At 42.0% G+C, this 12,036-nt stretch overlaps 1 protein-coding gene across 1 annotated transcript in view; it reads right to left on the bottom strand.

The window, feature by feature from the left end:
• The window catches only part of YEATS2 (YEATS domain containing 2), a 72,850-nt gene that overhangs the window by 28,501 nt on the left and 32,313 nt on the right, over positions 1–12,036 (bottom strand). The window contains exons 13-16 of the mRNA XM_024216801.3: positions 10,756–10,914; positions 8,709–8,812; positions 5,815–5,922; positions 3,941–4,114 (exon numbers count right to left, since the gene is read on the bottom strand). Coding sequence (XP_024072569.1) covers positions 3,941–4,114; positions 5,815–5,922; positions 8,709–8,812; positions 10,756–10,914 — 545 coding nt within the window. The remainder of the gene's footprint in view (positions 1–3,940; positions 4,115–5,814; positions 5,923–8,708; positions 8,813–10,755; positions 10,915–12,036) is intronic.

Raw genomic sequence — 12,036 nt, 5'->3', positions numbered from 1 at the left:
GTATTCACAAAAGTCTGGGTCGTGGTGATGACTGGAAGACAGCAAGCTCTGCAAAAAGCTTTGGTGAGAGACTGTATTAGACAAGGATTATAGCCTAAAGTTTTAATCTCTAGAAAGTGTTATACTTTTGTTTTGTTGGTAACCATTTCTGTTTCCATTATTCTTGCTCAATGCTCACTTGAATCTATGACACTCTGCTCTTTGTTAAACAACTTCTCTTTGTTTTCACCATAAATAGATTACAGTGCTGTATTATTACAAAGGAACCGATCTTAAGTTGTAACCTTCCAGCTGTGTGCATACAGTCTCTTTGGGGACACCATACCTGGCAATTAGTGAGAGTGTCCAGTGACAGGGGCTAGACACCACAAGGGGACGCTTCTGGGGAGTTCCGGGCCTAAGATACACTTGGTGTTAATCTGCAAGGTAAAATGCGGGCTGGCAGGGTTCTGATGAGTTTGTTGGGGTAGCTAGCTGACTGAGTGTCCAGGAACTGACAGTTTGGCACCAGCAAGTCTCTCTCACTGAGGCAGGGGGGTAACATGCTGACCTACGGTTCTGGAGAAACTTAAGATTCAACTGACTCATGAAAATACTCTGGAAACTTTGGCCCCAATGTTGAACTAACAAACAGCCTCAGTTTTGTACACAGACAACACATCCAGGGAAGTATCACATTTGTGCACCTGCCAGACTAGGCCAAAAGGTAGTTTAAAGAACAATTAACTGATTTGTAAATATTAATGTACCTTTACATATGTAAATATATTTTGCATACATTGGTCCGTGTGCGTGGCAGGTAGATTTCACTGTATACACCTTAGAGTGGGTAGAAAGGCAGCAATTAACCCTTTTGATGTCTGGATTGTTGAGCCTTTACACATGGAGCTGCTAAGCTCCAAGCATGCCCCAGCTGCTTTGCTTCTCTCTCACTGACACATCACACTGAAATCTACTGTAGTTCTCGTTCCACTGATGCAAAATAGAGTTTCCATTCTGGGCTAGTTTTTCCTGTTTCGCTCTCTCTTAAACCTTTGCAACGGAGGAGTAAATAGGAAGCAGGAGGTTGTTCCTTGCAGGCAACAATATGCAGCTGTTTCCACCCCCTTAACTTCCCCATGTAAGTAAAATTACACTGGTCTACAATTTTTGAGAAGTCGTCTGCTTCAGAGATAAAATGTGCTATTTATTATGTATTTTGATGTGCTGAATTCAAATATGACAATTAAAACAACTGATTGGCTACTGTTTCTAAGATATTTAAGTTTTTACATTTTATGTCTATGTATATTGTGTAGATAGAGTTTTAATCATAAATTGTAAACCTAGGTCTTTTCATGTGTTTATGGTTGCTTTACATGATAATATTTCACCTGTCCTGTTTATGTAACACTTTAAAAATCAGCAAAAGGGTTATATAAATAAAATTTATTATGAAACAAAAGGCAAAAAACTATTATGTAGATAGTTTAGTCCTATTCAGTGTCTACTCGGCGCTTCTTGGCTTGTCTCTTGTATTCATTAAATGGAGCATCTCTTGTCACTGTCCAGCAATAGTCTGCAAGCATTGATGGGCTCCATTTGCCCTGATAGCGTTTCTCCATTGTTACAATGTCCTGGTGAAATCGCTCGCCGTGCTCGTCGCTCACTGCTCCGCAGTTCGGTGGAAAAAAATCTAGATGAGAGTGCAAAAAAATGTATCTTTCGTGACATGTTGCAACCAAGGCTTTTGTATGCCTTGAGGAGGTTTTCCACCAACAACCTGTAGTTGTCTGCCTTGTTGTTTCCGAGAAAATTTATTGCCACTAACTGGAAGGCTTTCCATGCTGTCTTTTCCTTGCCACGCAGTGCATGGTCAAATGCATCATCTCGAAGAAGTTTACGAATCTGAGGACCAACAAAGACACCTTCTTTTATCTTAGCTTCACTTAACCTTGGAAATTTTCCATGGAGGTACTTGAAAGCTGCTTGTGTTTTGTCAATGGCCTTGACAAAGTTCTTCATCAGACCCAGCTTGATGTGTAAGGGTGGTAACAAAATCTTCCTTGATTCAACAAGTGGTGGATGCTGAACACTTTTCCTCCCAGGCTCCAATGACTGTCGGAGTGGCCAATCTTTCTTGATGTAGTGGGAATCTCTTGCACGACTATCCCATTCGCAGAGAAAACAGCAGTACTTTGTGTATCCAGTCTGCAGACCAAGCAAGAGAGCAACAACCTTCAAATCGCCACAAAGCTGCCACTGATGTTGGTCATAGTTTATGCACCTCAAAAGTTGTTTCATGCTGTCATAGGTTTCCTTCATATGGACTGCATGACCAACTGGAATTGATGGCAAAACATTGCCATTATGCAGTAAAACAGCTTTAAGACTCGTCTTCGATGAATCAATGAACAGTCTCCACTCATCTGGATCGTGAACGATGTTGAGGGCTGCCATCACACCATCGATGTTGTTGCAGGCTACAAGATCACCTTCCATGAAGAAGAATGGGACAAGATCCTTTTGACGGTCACAGAACATGGAAACCCTAACATCACCTGCCAGGAGATTCCACTGCTGTAGTCTGGAGCCCAACAGCTCTGCCTTACTCTTGGCTAGTTCCAAATCCCTGACAAGTTCACCTTGTGTTATGAGGTGTGGTTCAGAGGAGGAGGATGGGAGAAAATGTGGGTCCTGTGACATTGATGGTTCAGGACCAGAAGTTTCATCCTCTTCCTTGTCTGACTCAAGTGAGAATGATTCTGGTGCATCAGGAACCGGCAGTCCTTCTCCGTGGGGTACTGGGCGTATAGCTGATGGAATGTTTGGATAATGCACAGTCCACTTTTTCTTCTGTGACACACCTTTCCCAACTGGAGGCACCATGCAGAAGTAACAATTGCTGGTATGATCTGTTGGCTCTCTCCAAATCATTGGCACTGCAAAAGGCATAGATTTCCTTTTCCTGTTCAACCACTGGCGAAGATTTGTTGCACAAGTGTTGCAGCATATGTGTGGGGCCCACCTCTTGTCCTGATCTCCAATTTTCCAGCCAAAATAAAGGTGATAGGCTTTCTTAACCATAGTGGTTATACTGCGCTTTTGTGATGCAAAAGTCACTTCACCACAAACATAGCAGAAGTTATCTGCACTGTTCACACAAGTACGAGGCATCTCTGCTCACTTTGGCTAAACAGAAATGTGTCCCTTTGCAAAATCAAACACTGACAAATAAGAGAGCACGACACTGTATGATTTCTAGAGCTGATATAGGGCAATTTGTTCAGTAGAGTGATGTAAGCTTCGTTATGATTGTATCATCCATGACTTCTAGGAATAACATGATGCAATTCATATCATGTATGATGCAATACCAGCTTCAGATTGCATCATTCATTATTTTGCCTAAAAAGCAAGTACTGTCCAAACCCAGTCATAGATTTATTCATAGATCCAGTCAAAGATGTATTTTAGTAATTTCTGGTTTAAATTGAGATCCCTTCCCTTTATAACTCACTTATCCTCCGCCATTCCCAAGTCAAGGGTCGTATATACTGACCCAATAGCATATCTTGAAAACTAGAGCCAATCAACAATTTTAAGCATCATTTTCGTTCTCAGTGATCCAGAATTAGTAAAGTTTGACTACATTTATTTCAGAAGCATTTTGGCTGTAGAGCAGTGTTACCTATGAAAAATAAAAGAACAAGAACTACCCCTAGAGCTGGACTTGAACCCGCGGCCTAGCACTCCCTTACATATAGTACCTCCAGCATTCTAAGGTAGCAGCACAGAGATAGCTTGTTTCCTATGACCTCCCCCAAACTCAATGGCTTTAAGAGAAGCAGCACTGACTGCTGCCTGCTATCCCCCCAGTTCTGTGCTAGCAGCAGCGTGGAGATGCGACAGTGAAACCACACTGAGTCCAGGCAGTTTAAGACATCAAAACATTCAATACCTTTGATTGGGTGGTCCCCTCTCCTGTGCTCACGATCTGCTTCTGAGGTGACAAAGCTATCATGTGACTCCCCTTCACAGTGACATACTGCTGCCCAGAGGCCTGCGAGGTTGTCCCAGTCACCGGCAGCTGTGGTTGCTGGGGCAGCTCTCCAGGCTCCTGCTTTATTATCACCTTTTCATAAGGAAAATTGGAGTAAACAAACTGCTTTGTGCCCCAAAAGAAATCATCATCTGCAAGCATCAGTCTTCAGAGAGAGGTAGGAGCTTCCAGGCTGAGAGAGACACAGAGGGCCAAAAGCTCCCGCCGCACAGCCTCTGAACCACTCTGACTTCACTTCCTGATTTGTCAAATGGGGTGAATACTTGCCAACTTCCCAGGGGCCTTATGAGGCTTAGTTAGTGTTTGCAAAGTAATGGGAAGGCCACAAGTGCGAAGTGTCGTTATTAATATTTACTGTGTTTGTTCTGCTTGGAAGCTGCAACTATGCATTAGTCTGCTCAGGGCTGAGCGGTACTCTGGACTTTTAATTCCCCATCCAGGATCCTGCCCCAAATATGGCCTGTACCCCAGACAAAACCCCAACCTTTGATAAATCCTTTTCTATCCTGCTACATTACGTAAAGGGTGTGCCTTATTCATTTCCGTTACGACCTCTATTACCAGAGGGTCTCAACATCTTGAATGTATTTATCCCCCTAACTGCTATTATTCCCATCTGGAGAATTGAGGCTCAGAGACTGAGTGACTTGGCCAAGGTCATGCAGGAAGTCTTGTGGAGCAGGGCATCATCACACATGGGTTTCCTGCGCCTTGGACTAGCATCATAAACCCTGTACCACCCTTCCTCTTTCATCAAAATTAACTCATAATTTAAAGGAATTAAGGCAGCCACTCAGAACTCTGGGATAAACACCTGATTTTGGATGCCAAGGTCAGTAGTTAGAAATGGAAATCCTCTTCTATTAGATCAGCCCATTCATTCCCCTGTAAGGGGTGGGGAGAGTACTGGCTCACAAGAAGACACGTGATACTATAGTTGGTTAAAAAGAAATCTGGACAAGTGACACTTTGGGAAATGCATTTAAATGCCAATATTTGACATTCAGAAATCATGCTAAAGTATTAGTAGGCGGGAAAATAGCCTAGAGTCTCAGACTACTGCAGTTTATTTTTAATGTACAGTAGAAACTCAGAGTTATGAACAGCAGAGTTACGAACTGACCAGTCAACCACACACCTCATCTGGAACCGGAAGTAAGAAATCAGGCGGCAGCAACAGAGACAACAACAACAAAAGCAAATACAGGACAGTATTGGGTTAAATGTAAACTACTAAAAAAAAAAATAAAGGGAAAGCAGCATTTGTCTACTGCATAGTAAAGTTTCAAAGCTGTATTAAATCAATGTTCAGTTGTAAGCTTTTGAAAGAACAACCATAACACTTTGTTCAGAGTTATGAACATTTCATAGTTATGAACAACCTCCATTCCCAAGGTGTCTGTAGCTCCGAGGTTCCACTGTATTATGCGATAAAAGCACAGCTCTAAGATTTGCTAGAATACGACAGTGGTTCATCAAGGAAAAGGATGAATGAGATGGAAGAAGGGAGACAGACAAGGGAAAGAGGGCAGAGGAACAATCGAGCCAACAGAACAGAATGGAAATCAAGACTAATCTGCTGACAGTTGTAAAAGTTTTCATTTCCCTAATCACATAACAACGGAACTGGCAGTCAGGCCCCAAGAACACTCACTCCCAACAGTACCGTTATATGCACTAGAAAAGTTACATGCTTTGTGACAAAACCCAGTGTGCAGAGATACTATCAGAGCATGCATCCATGTACAAGGCCAAGAACATAAATCAAATACCTTTGTAAAAGCTCCAAGTCCACCTGTCACAGATTTAGGGCTTTGTGCCTTAGAATGACTCCCAATTGGACAAAGGGGCGGCATGGTTGCAAACAGAGAATCCTCTTGCTACGGATGAATACATATGGCACACAATTAGGTGGAACGTGCAATATAAAACAAAGTGATGACTTCCTGTATTCACATTACTGATAACCCAGAGTGCCCTGAATTACTTATCTGCACTGTTGTTGTAGCCATATTGATCCCAGGATATGACAGACAGACACAAGGTAGCTAAGGTTTTATGACAGATACTGGTTTTATGGCTCATTACAACACCCAATTTGTAACCCACCCTATCGCCTGCGAACCTTTAATTACCCACTTCATTTTAAGTGGTCTCCTACAGCGTGTGTGAATCCCTTATGCTTAACAATCAGTCCCACTTTGTATTTAGCGTAGACACTCTGGTTACCCTCTACAGGGTAGAGCTCTGTGAAGCTCCAAAGGTTGTCCCTTCCACCAATAGCAGCTGTTCCAGTAAAAGATATTACCTCGGCCACTGGGAGCTGTGGGCGGCCGTGCCTGCAGACGGTCAATGTAAACAAACTGTCTCGCGGCCAGCCAGTGGATTACCCTGACGGGCCGCATGCGGCCCATGGGCCGCAGGTTGCCCACCACTGACATAAATACAATGGAATCCTGCCAAACAATATAAGGACCTGCAAACACCAAATTCTTTTTTGTTGTAAGTTATATTATCAGCAACTAAAACAATGTTTATTATCGTATGGTAATTAGCTGATAGAAATGGACTTACAGCTACAGTCACAGGCATGATTTTTCTATTCTTTAAATTTTGTAAATTTAAATTAGGCTAAAACTGGCGCACACAATCTAAGAGTTGAGAGCACGTTTTAAAAGATAAACACTGGAAAACCATTTGCTGATTTAAAGTTGCAAACAAAACGAAGTTCTGTTTCAGATACATTATTCTTTCCTCTAAGTAAAAAATTCTGATGGCATGCAAGCTTCATAGTAGAACTGGTGGACTTGCAGAAGTAGCAATATTTTCTACCTACATTATGTAAATTATGTATGCCACACATCTAGACCTGCAAAATTTTGTTTCTTTCATTCCAGCTGGGGAGGTTGGTAGATGAATCAAAAATTTTTTTTTTGACTCGTTCCATACTCTTAATAAATGTAAATTCTTATTTTCAGTCACTGTGCCAGAAGACTATTGGAGATGAAGAAAAATGCTGAACAGACGATGCTTTGAAATGTTAGGTTGGACTGTTTTAATACAACAGAATGTTTTTCTACCCTTACAAAATTACATGTTCCCAACCCAGTCGAAGAGACAGAGATTTACAGGGAACAGACTTCCACTTATTTTTCTAATTAACTTCCGATTCCTAATGGTGTCACCTTGAAAATGTGTAATTCATTCAATATGGGTGGTGTGTGTCTCTGGATCTGCTCTGATTTATTTGACACTACAGAGAAGTAACTGCTCCAAACCAGTGAAATAAAGAGTTAATCCTTAACCTTGTTAATGGCAGTCATTGTGTACATACTTATTCTTTTTATATATATATAAAAAAAGTAAGGGGTGCAAAAATCACAGTTAAAAAAAAGCTGCTCCACATTTGCTGCCTCAAATATGTAAAAACTTGTTTCCTAAGAGAAGTGATACTCAAGATCACTATGGGACAAGCCTATGGATTGGATTTCTCACTATGATAAAAATACAAGATGGGAATACATGCTTAATTTTACTTAGTACACCTCTACCCCGATATAACGCGACCTGATATAACACGAATTCGGATATAAAGCAGTGTTCTGGGGGAGCGAGGCTGCGCACTCCGGTGGATTAAAGCAAGTTCGATATAACACGTTTTCACCTATAATGCGGTAAGATTTTTTGGCTCCCGAGGACAGCGTTATATCGGGGTAGAGGTGTAGATCTTGTCATATGTACACGTGGCAAAATTCCTATACTACAGATTCTCAGAGACAGACCTGGTTGGAAAGGAACGTTCTGAATCTCAATTAAAAAATAAGAGGTTCTTCTCTGTAGACTGAATGGCAATTATCCAGGCAGCTAAAGTCGATTATTCTTGCATGTGCTGAACAGGCTAATGCTGACAAGGCTCCAGCACATCCCAGGCTCCACCAACCACTTTCAAAAGGGGTGTCATTGAAGCCACTAGTCTGCCAAAAATACCCTTCTCTGTAAAGAAAATGGGAACGATTTTGTCTCAATTAACCCAGCTCCATACCTTTACTGTTTTCCAGCTGCAAAGCACAGACACTACTCATTCTCAATTTACAGTCAGTGACTCCACATTTGTCTGGGGCAAATACTTTTTTTTGTAGATAAAGCTTCCAATGTCGCTAGCTCTTTGGTGTTCTTTTTATCTCCCTGTTGTTGACATGAACATTCTTCTGATGGAGGTAGCTGAAAAGCCACTGAATGTCAGCTATTGGCCTGATATGAATGTATCAGTCGTGCAGAAAATTTGGAACTGAGATTTTAAAAATATGCACCTCTTGTTAAATCTGATATTATCACCAACCAAGCCAAAAAAGATCATCTTTTATAGAACAGATTCTTTGAAAGGTATTTTGACAGTACCGATATCTGTGCCCTCCAAGGATTTCCTTATATGCTAACAAAAGACTGGCACTTTTCAGAGAAGTACTCACAACTCTAATTAGAGCTGCATGAAATTACACTATCATACCATATAAACAATAGTGCTATGGCGGCTAGAGAGAGGAAATGTTCAAATGAACTAACGAGAACATGAAGTTGTCTGGAATCAGCATTTATGATGCTGAAAAAGCCTGCTCCATATGAATCTATTTCTTTATGGAAACAGACAACCTAACAAGAATGTTACCTTGACAGCTGACGTTACCAAGCTGCTTCCATGGATCTTTGAGACTGGAGAGCCGGCTCCATGAGAGGCTTGAGAGACACTTGTCAGTTTGCTTGTTGGGCTTCCTGGGTATTGGAAGACAAGTTTTATGCAGTGTTGTTGTAGCCATGTTGGTCACAGGATATTAGAGAGAGTGGGTGAGGGTAATGTCTTTTATTGGACCAACTTCTGTTGGTGAGGGACAAGCTTTCAAGCTTACCCAGAAGCTCAAAAGCTTGTCTCTCTCACTAACAGAAGCTGATCCAACAAAAGATATTACCTCACCCACCTTGTCTCTCTACTGGAAGATAAGGCAGATTTCAGCATAAGGGTTCAGTCTTTGGTACCATTAAATAAATACAGCTTTTCATCAAACAAGGAAGACATGATTAGTGGAGATCAGGATGGGGACAAGTTACATTAGTGTTCTGTTATAGAAGACAACGTATAGTCAAAATCAACACAAACTAAACATCCCTTCTTTAAAGGAACAAGACCTCACTAAACATAATGCTAAAAATCTCATTTCTTCTTCAAGTACTTTTGAATATTAAAAGACACATTTTTAAAATCTGCTTCTTCCCCGTTCGAACAGTTTACATTTTGTACTCCACTCAACAGAACTAGTTTCACTTTCTGATTCTCAATCAAAAGTACAGTTCTGCAACACGTGGGTTGCACATATAATATCCCCTTGCAGTGTTTATTTATAAACTGCTTGCATTTATATTAAAAACAAAACTATACAGATATTTCTATTGAAGGTAGGCTTTGTGAAAGCTCGCGTCTATAAAACCTTTGTTTCAGACCTCACCTGACTTAGTAGTGTCTCTTTGTTTTACCCTCTTTTAAAAAAATTAAGATATTGGGTGGGAATTTGAAAACCACCTCTGTGACTCTGATGTACAAGTCCTCACTGACTTCCAGTGGAACTTGTGCCCCTAAGCCACTTAGGTGCTTTTGAAAATTCCACTCACTATCAAATTGCATCGGATTTACCCAACAAGAGAGCTCAAAAACAGAGATTAAAAGAAATTCAGCTACTGCAAACATACAGTGGTTTCCCACCATTCAGTTTTCCTCCCATACAGTTGTAGGGGGCTACTCATTGAAAAAATGTGATTTTCTGACCAAAAAAGGGGACATTTTAATGAAGATCTTTCCCCTTTTTCAACTATGTCTAGTGAAAGGCACATACTACATGGATCACTGTAACCAGGATGAACACACTATGTCAGCTCCAAGTGTCATTTTGAGAAGCTACTATATACACCTATATGTAATTACGTATACGTGCGTTTAGACAGGAAGTTCTTAGCCTGTCTCTAATAATGGACTCACAAGCAGTTATTTTTCCTCCAACATGTAGGCAAGGGTTTCCAGCTGGCTCACATTGCCTTCCACCTGTTTCCTGCAATCTGTACTCCCCAGATCGACAGACTGCACCGGTTCCCCTAGCGTCACCTCTGAAGCACCACGGGGATCTAGTTAAATGAGTCTGGGGTGGGCCTGAGGCCAACCAGCTAGAAGCAGCTGAATGAAAGTTCACAGTAGCACAAAGGTTGATTCAGCTCCTCTCCAGACCATCTTAATCCAATTGACCTATTGTTTTGATACAGCTAGAGAAATGCATGCTGGAAACTCTAGTACTGGCAGGTCACACTTCTGGGTTAAAGATGGTGGGGTGCGGGGGGGGAGCACTTTGCCATGGCAAAGGCACAGCTTCATTTTAAGTGTCCTTGCTTTTTATCAGTGTGTAGCACAGCCTCACATTCCTTGCTCCTCATCTCTGAAATGTGTACACTCCCTGGGGAAAGGAATGTGAGATTTCTATTTGGCCTTGCTTTTTCTGTCACGGCCGAAAGCCAATTCCTTTAACGTTAAAAAGACACATTCTGTACATTAATTATACAAACCAATAATACTGATCTTCCTTTGTAAAAGGCTTTCAGATCTTCACAGATCTAAGTGAAGATAGGCTTGAATGTATAAAACTAACCTGCTACCTTCTACGGATCAAATTACGCACCTGTGCTTGTGGCTGCTGCTCCGACCATCTGTGCCGGCTTGTCCACAATAACGTATGGATTATTAATGACTGAACTAGCAGACCCCAACTTCATGTGCACTGGAGTGGAGGTTGGGGTACGAGGTAGTGGAGATGGGCTTGGGGTTGATATTGGAGAACCTTAAGGAAAAGAGTCCAACACTTCCATCTCAAATTTCATAAGGGCATAAAAATGCAATAATAAAAAAATGACTTGTAGTTTGGACATTTAGCTGAAGGTGCACTTCCAGCCTGAGCGGGGTGCCAAGGCTGCAGGGATAGGTAAAGCTGCATGATCCCAGACCTCCCCACTCGCACTGTCAATATGCTTCTGTAGATGAGGGTGAAGTGCTGAACAGCTCCTTGAAGCCATTCATCTTCCTTCACCTACAGCCCCCCCTTTTACAGCCAACCACAGGAACAGCTCATGAATAAAGGGCTGTAGGCTCAGGTAGTCAACCACTGGGCCAAGCCTCTATTTTATCCCACACTCGGCTCAAACGCAAGAGCCCCTAAGAGCCGTTATGGTACCTCCATGTGGACTCTTGGTAAGTGGAAAGGGGATTAAACTGGGGGTGAGGGGAGGGGAAGACAAAAAACAAAAAAGCAGATGAGTTAAAAGGGTAGCAGAGACAAAAGGATGGAAGAGTGAGAACATAGACAGAAAAGAGAGGGCAGCCACTGCATCAGGGAACAGAGCAAGAGGACTCTGTGTGGGAGAAGGCAATCCTCCAATAATCTGCTCTCTTGGGAGAGAGGGAGGGAGGACTGACAGCTAACAAGGAGCAGAAACACTCAATCCAGGAAGACCCTGATGATTTACAGCGACTATCACAATCCGAAAGGGGTCGGGGTCTTAGCATGAAAAAATTAGCAGAGCCTAAGAAATGTTTAAACAGGGGAACATCTGGAACAGCAAAGCTTGATATAGAAAAGCTGAAGGGTTTCAAGGAAGGCAAGATGGTTCTGTAACTCTCACCCACTGGAAAGCATCAGAGTCTCACTCATGCGACAAAGAAAAGAAGAGCAGTGGGACAGTACATTAGGATGATAAGAGCACTTTGCACACATTCAAACATAAGCTGCTGGTGCCCTGGGTACTACTTTAAGATGGCAAGGACGACTATTGGCAGAAGAGAAATTACAACCACGCACAGGAGAAGTCAAGTTGGGAAGAGATCATCAGTAGCACCCAGCTTGGTACCCTGGCTCTTCATTCTCTATATGAACTTCAGATGAAAGTGGGGCTTTACAGGCAAGGCT

Source organism: Terrapene carolina, unplaced genomic scaffold (genome assembly GCF_002925995.2).
Source record: "Terrapene carolina triunguis isolate 2854851 unplaced genomic scaffold, T_m_triunguis-2.0 Scaffold88, whole genome shotgun sequence".
In the NCBI taxonomy this organism is placed as follows: domain Eukaryota; kingdom Metazoa; phylum Chordata; order Testudines; family Emydidae; genus Terrapene; species Terrapene triunguis.
The sequence above is the reverse complement of the archived record's forward strand: the minus strand, read 5'-3'. Positions and strand labels throughout refer to the sequence as shown.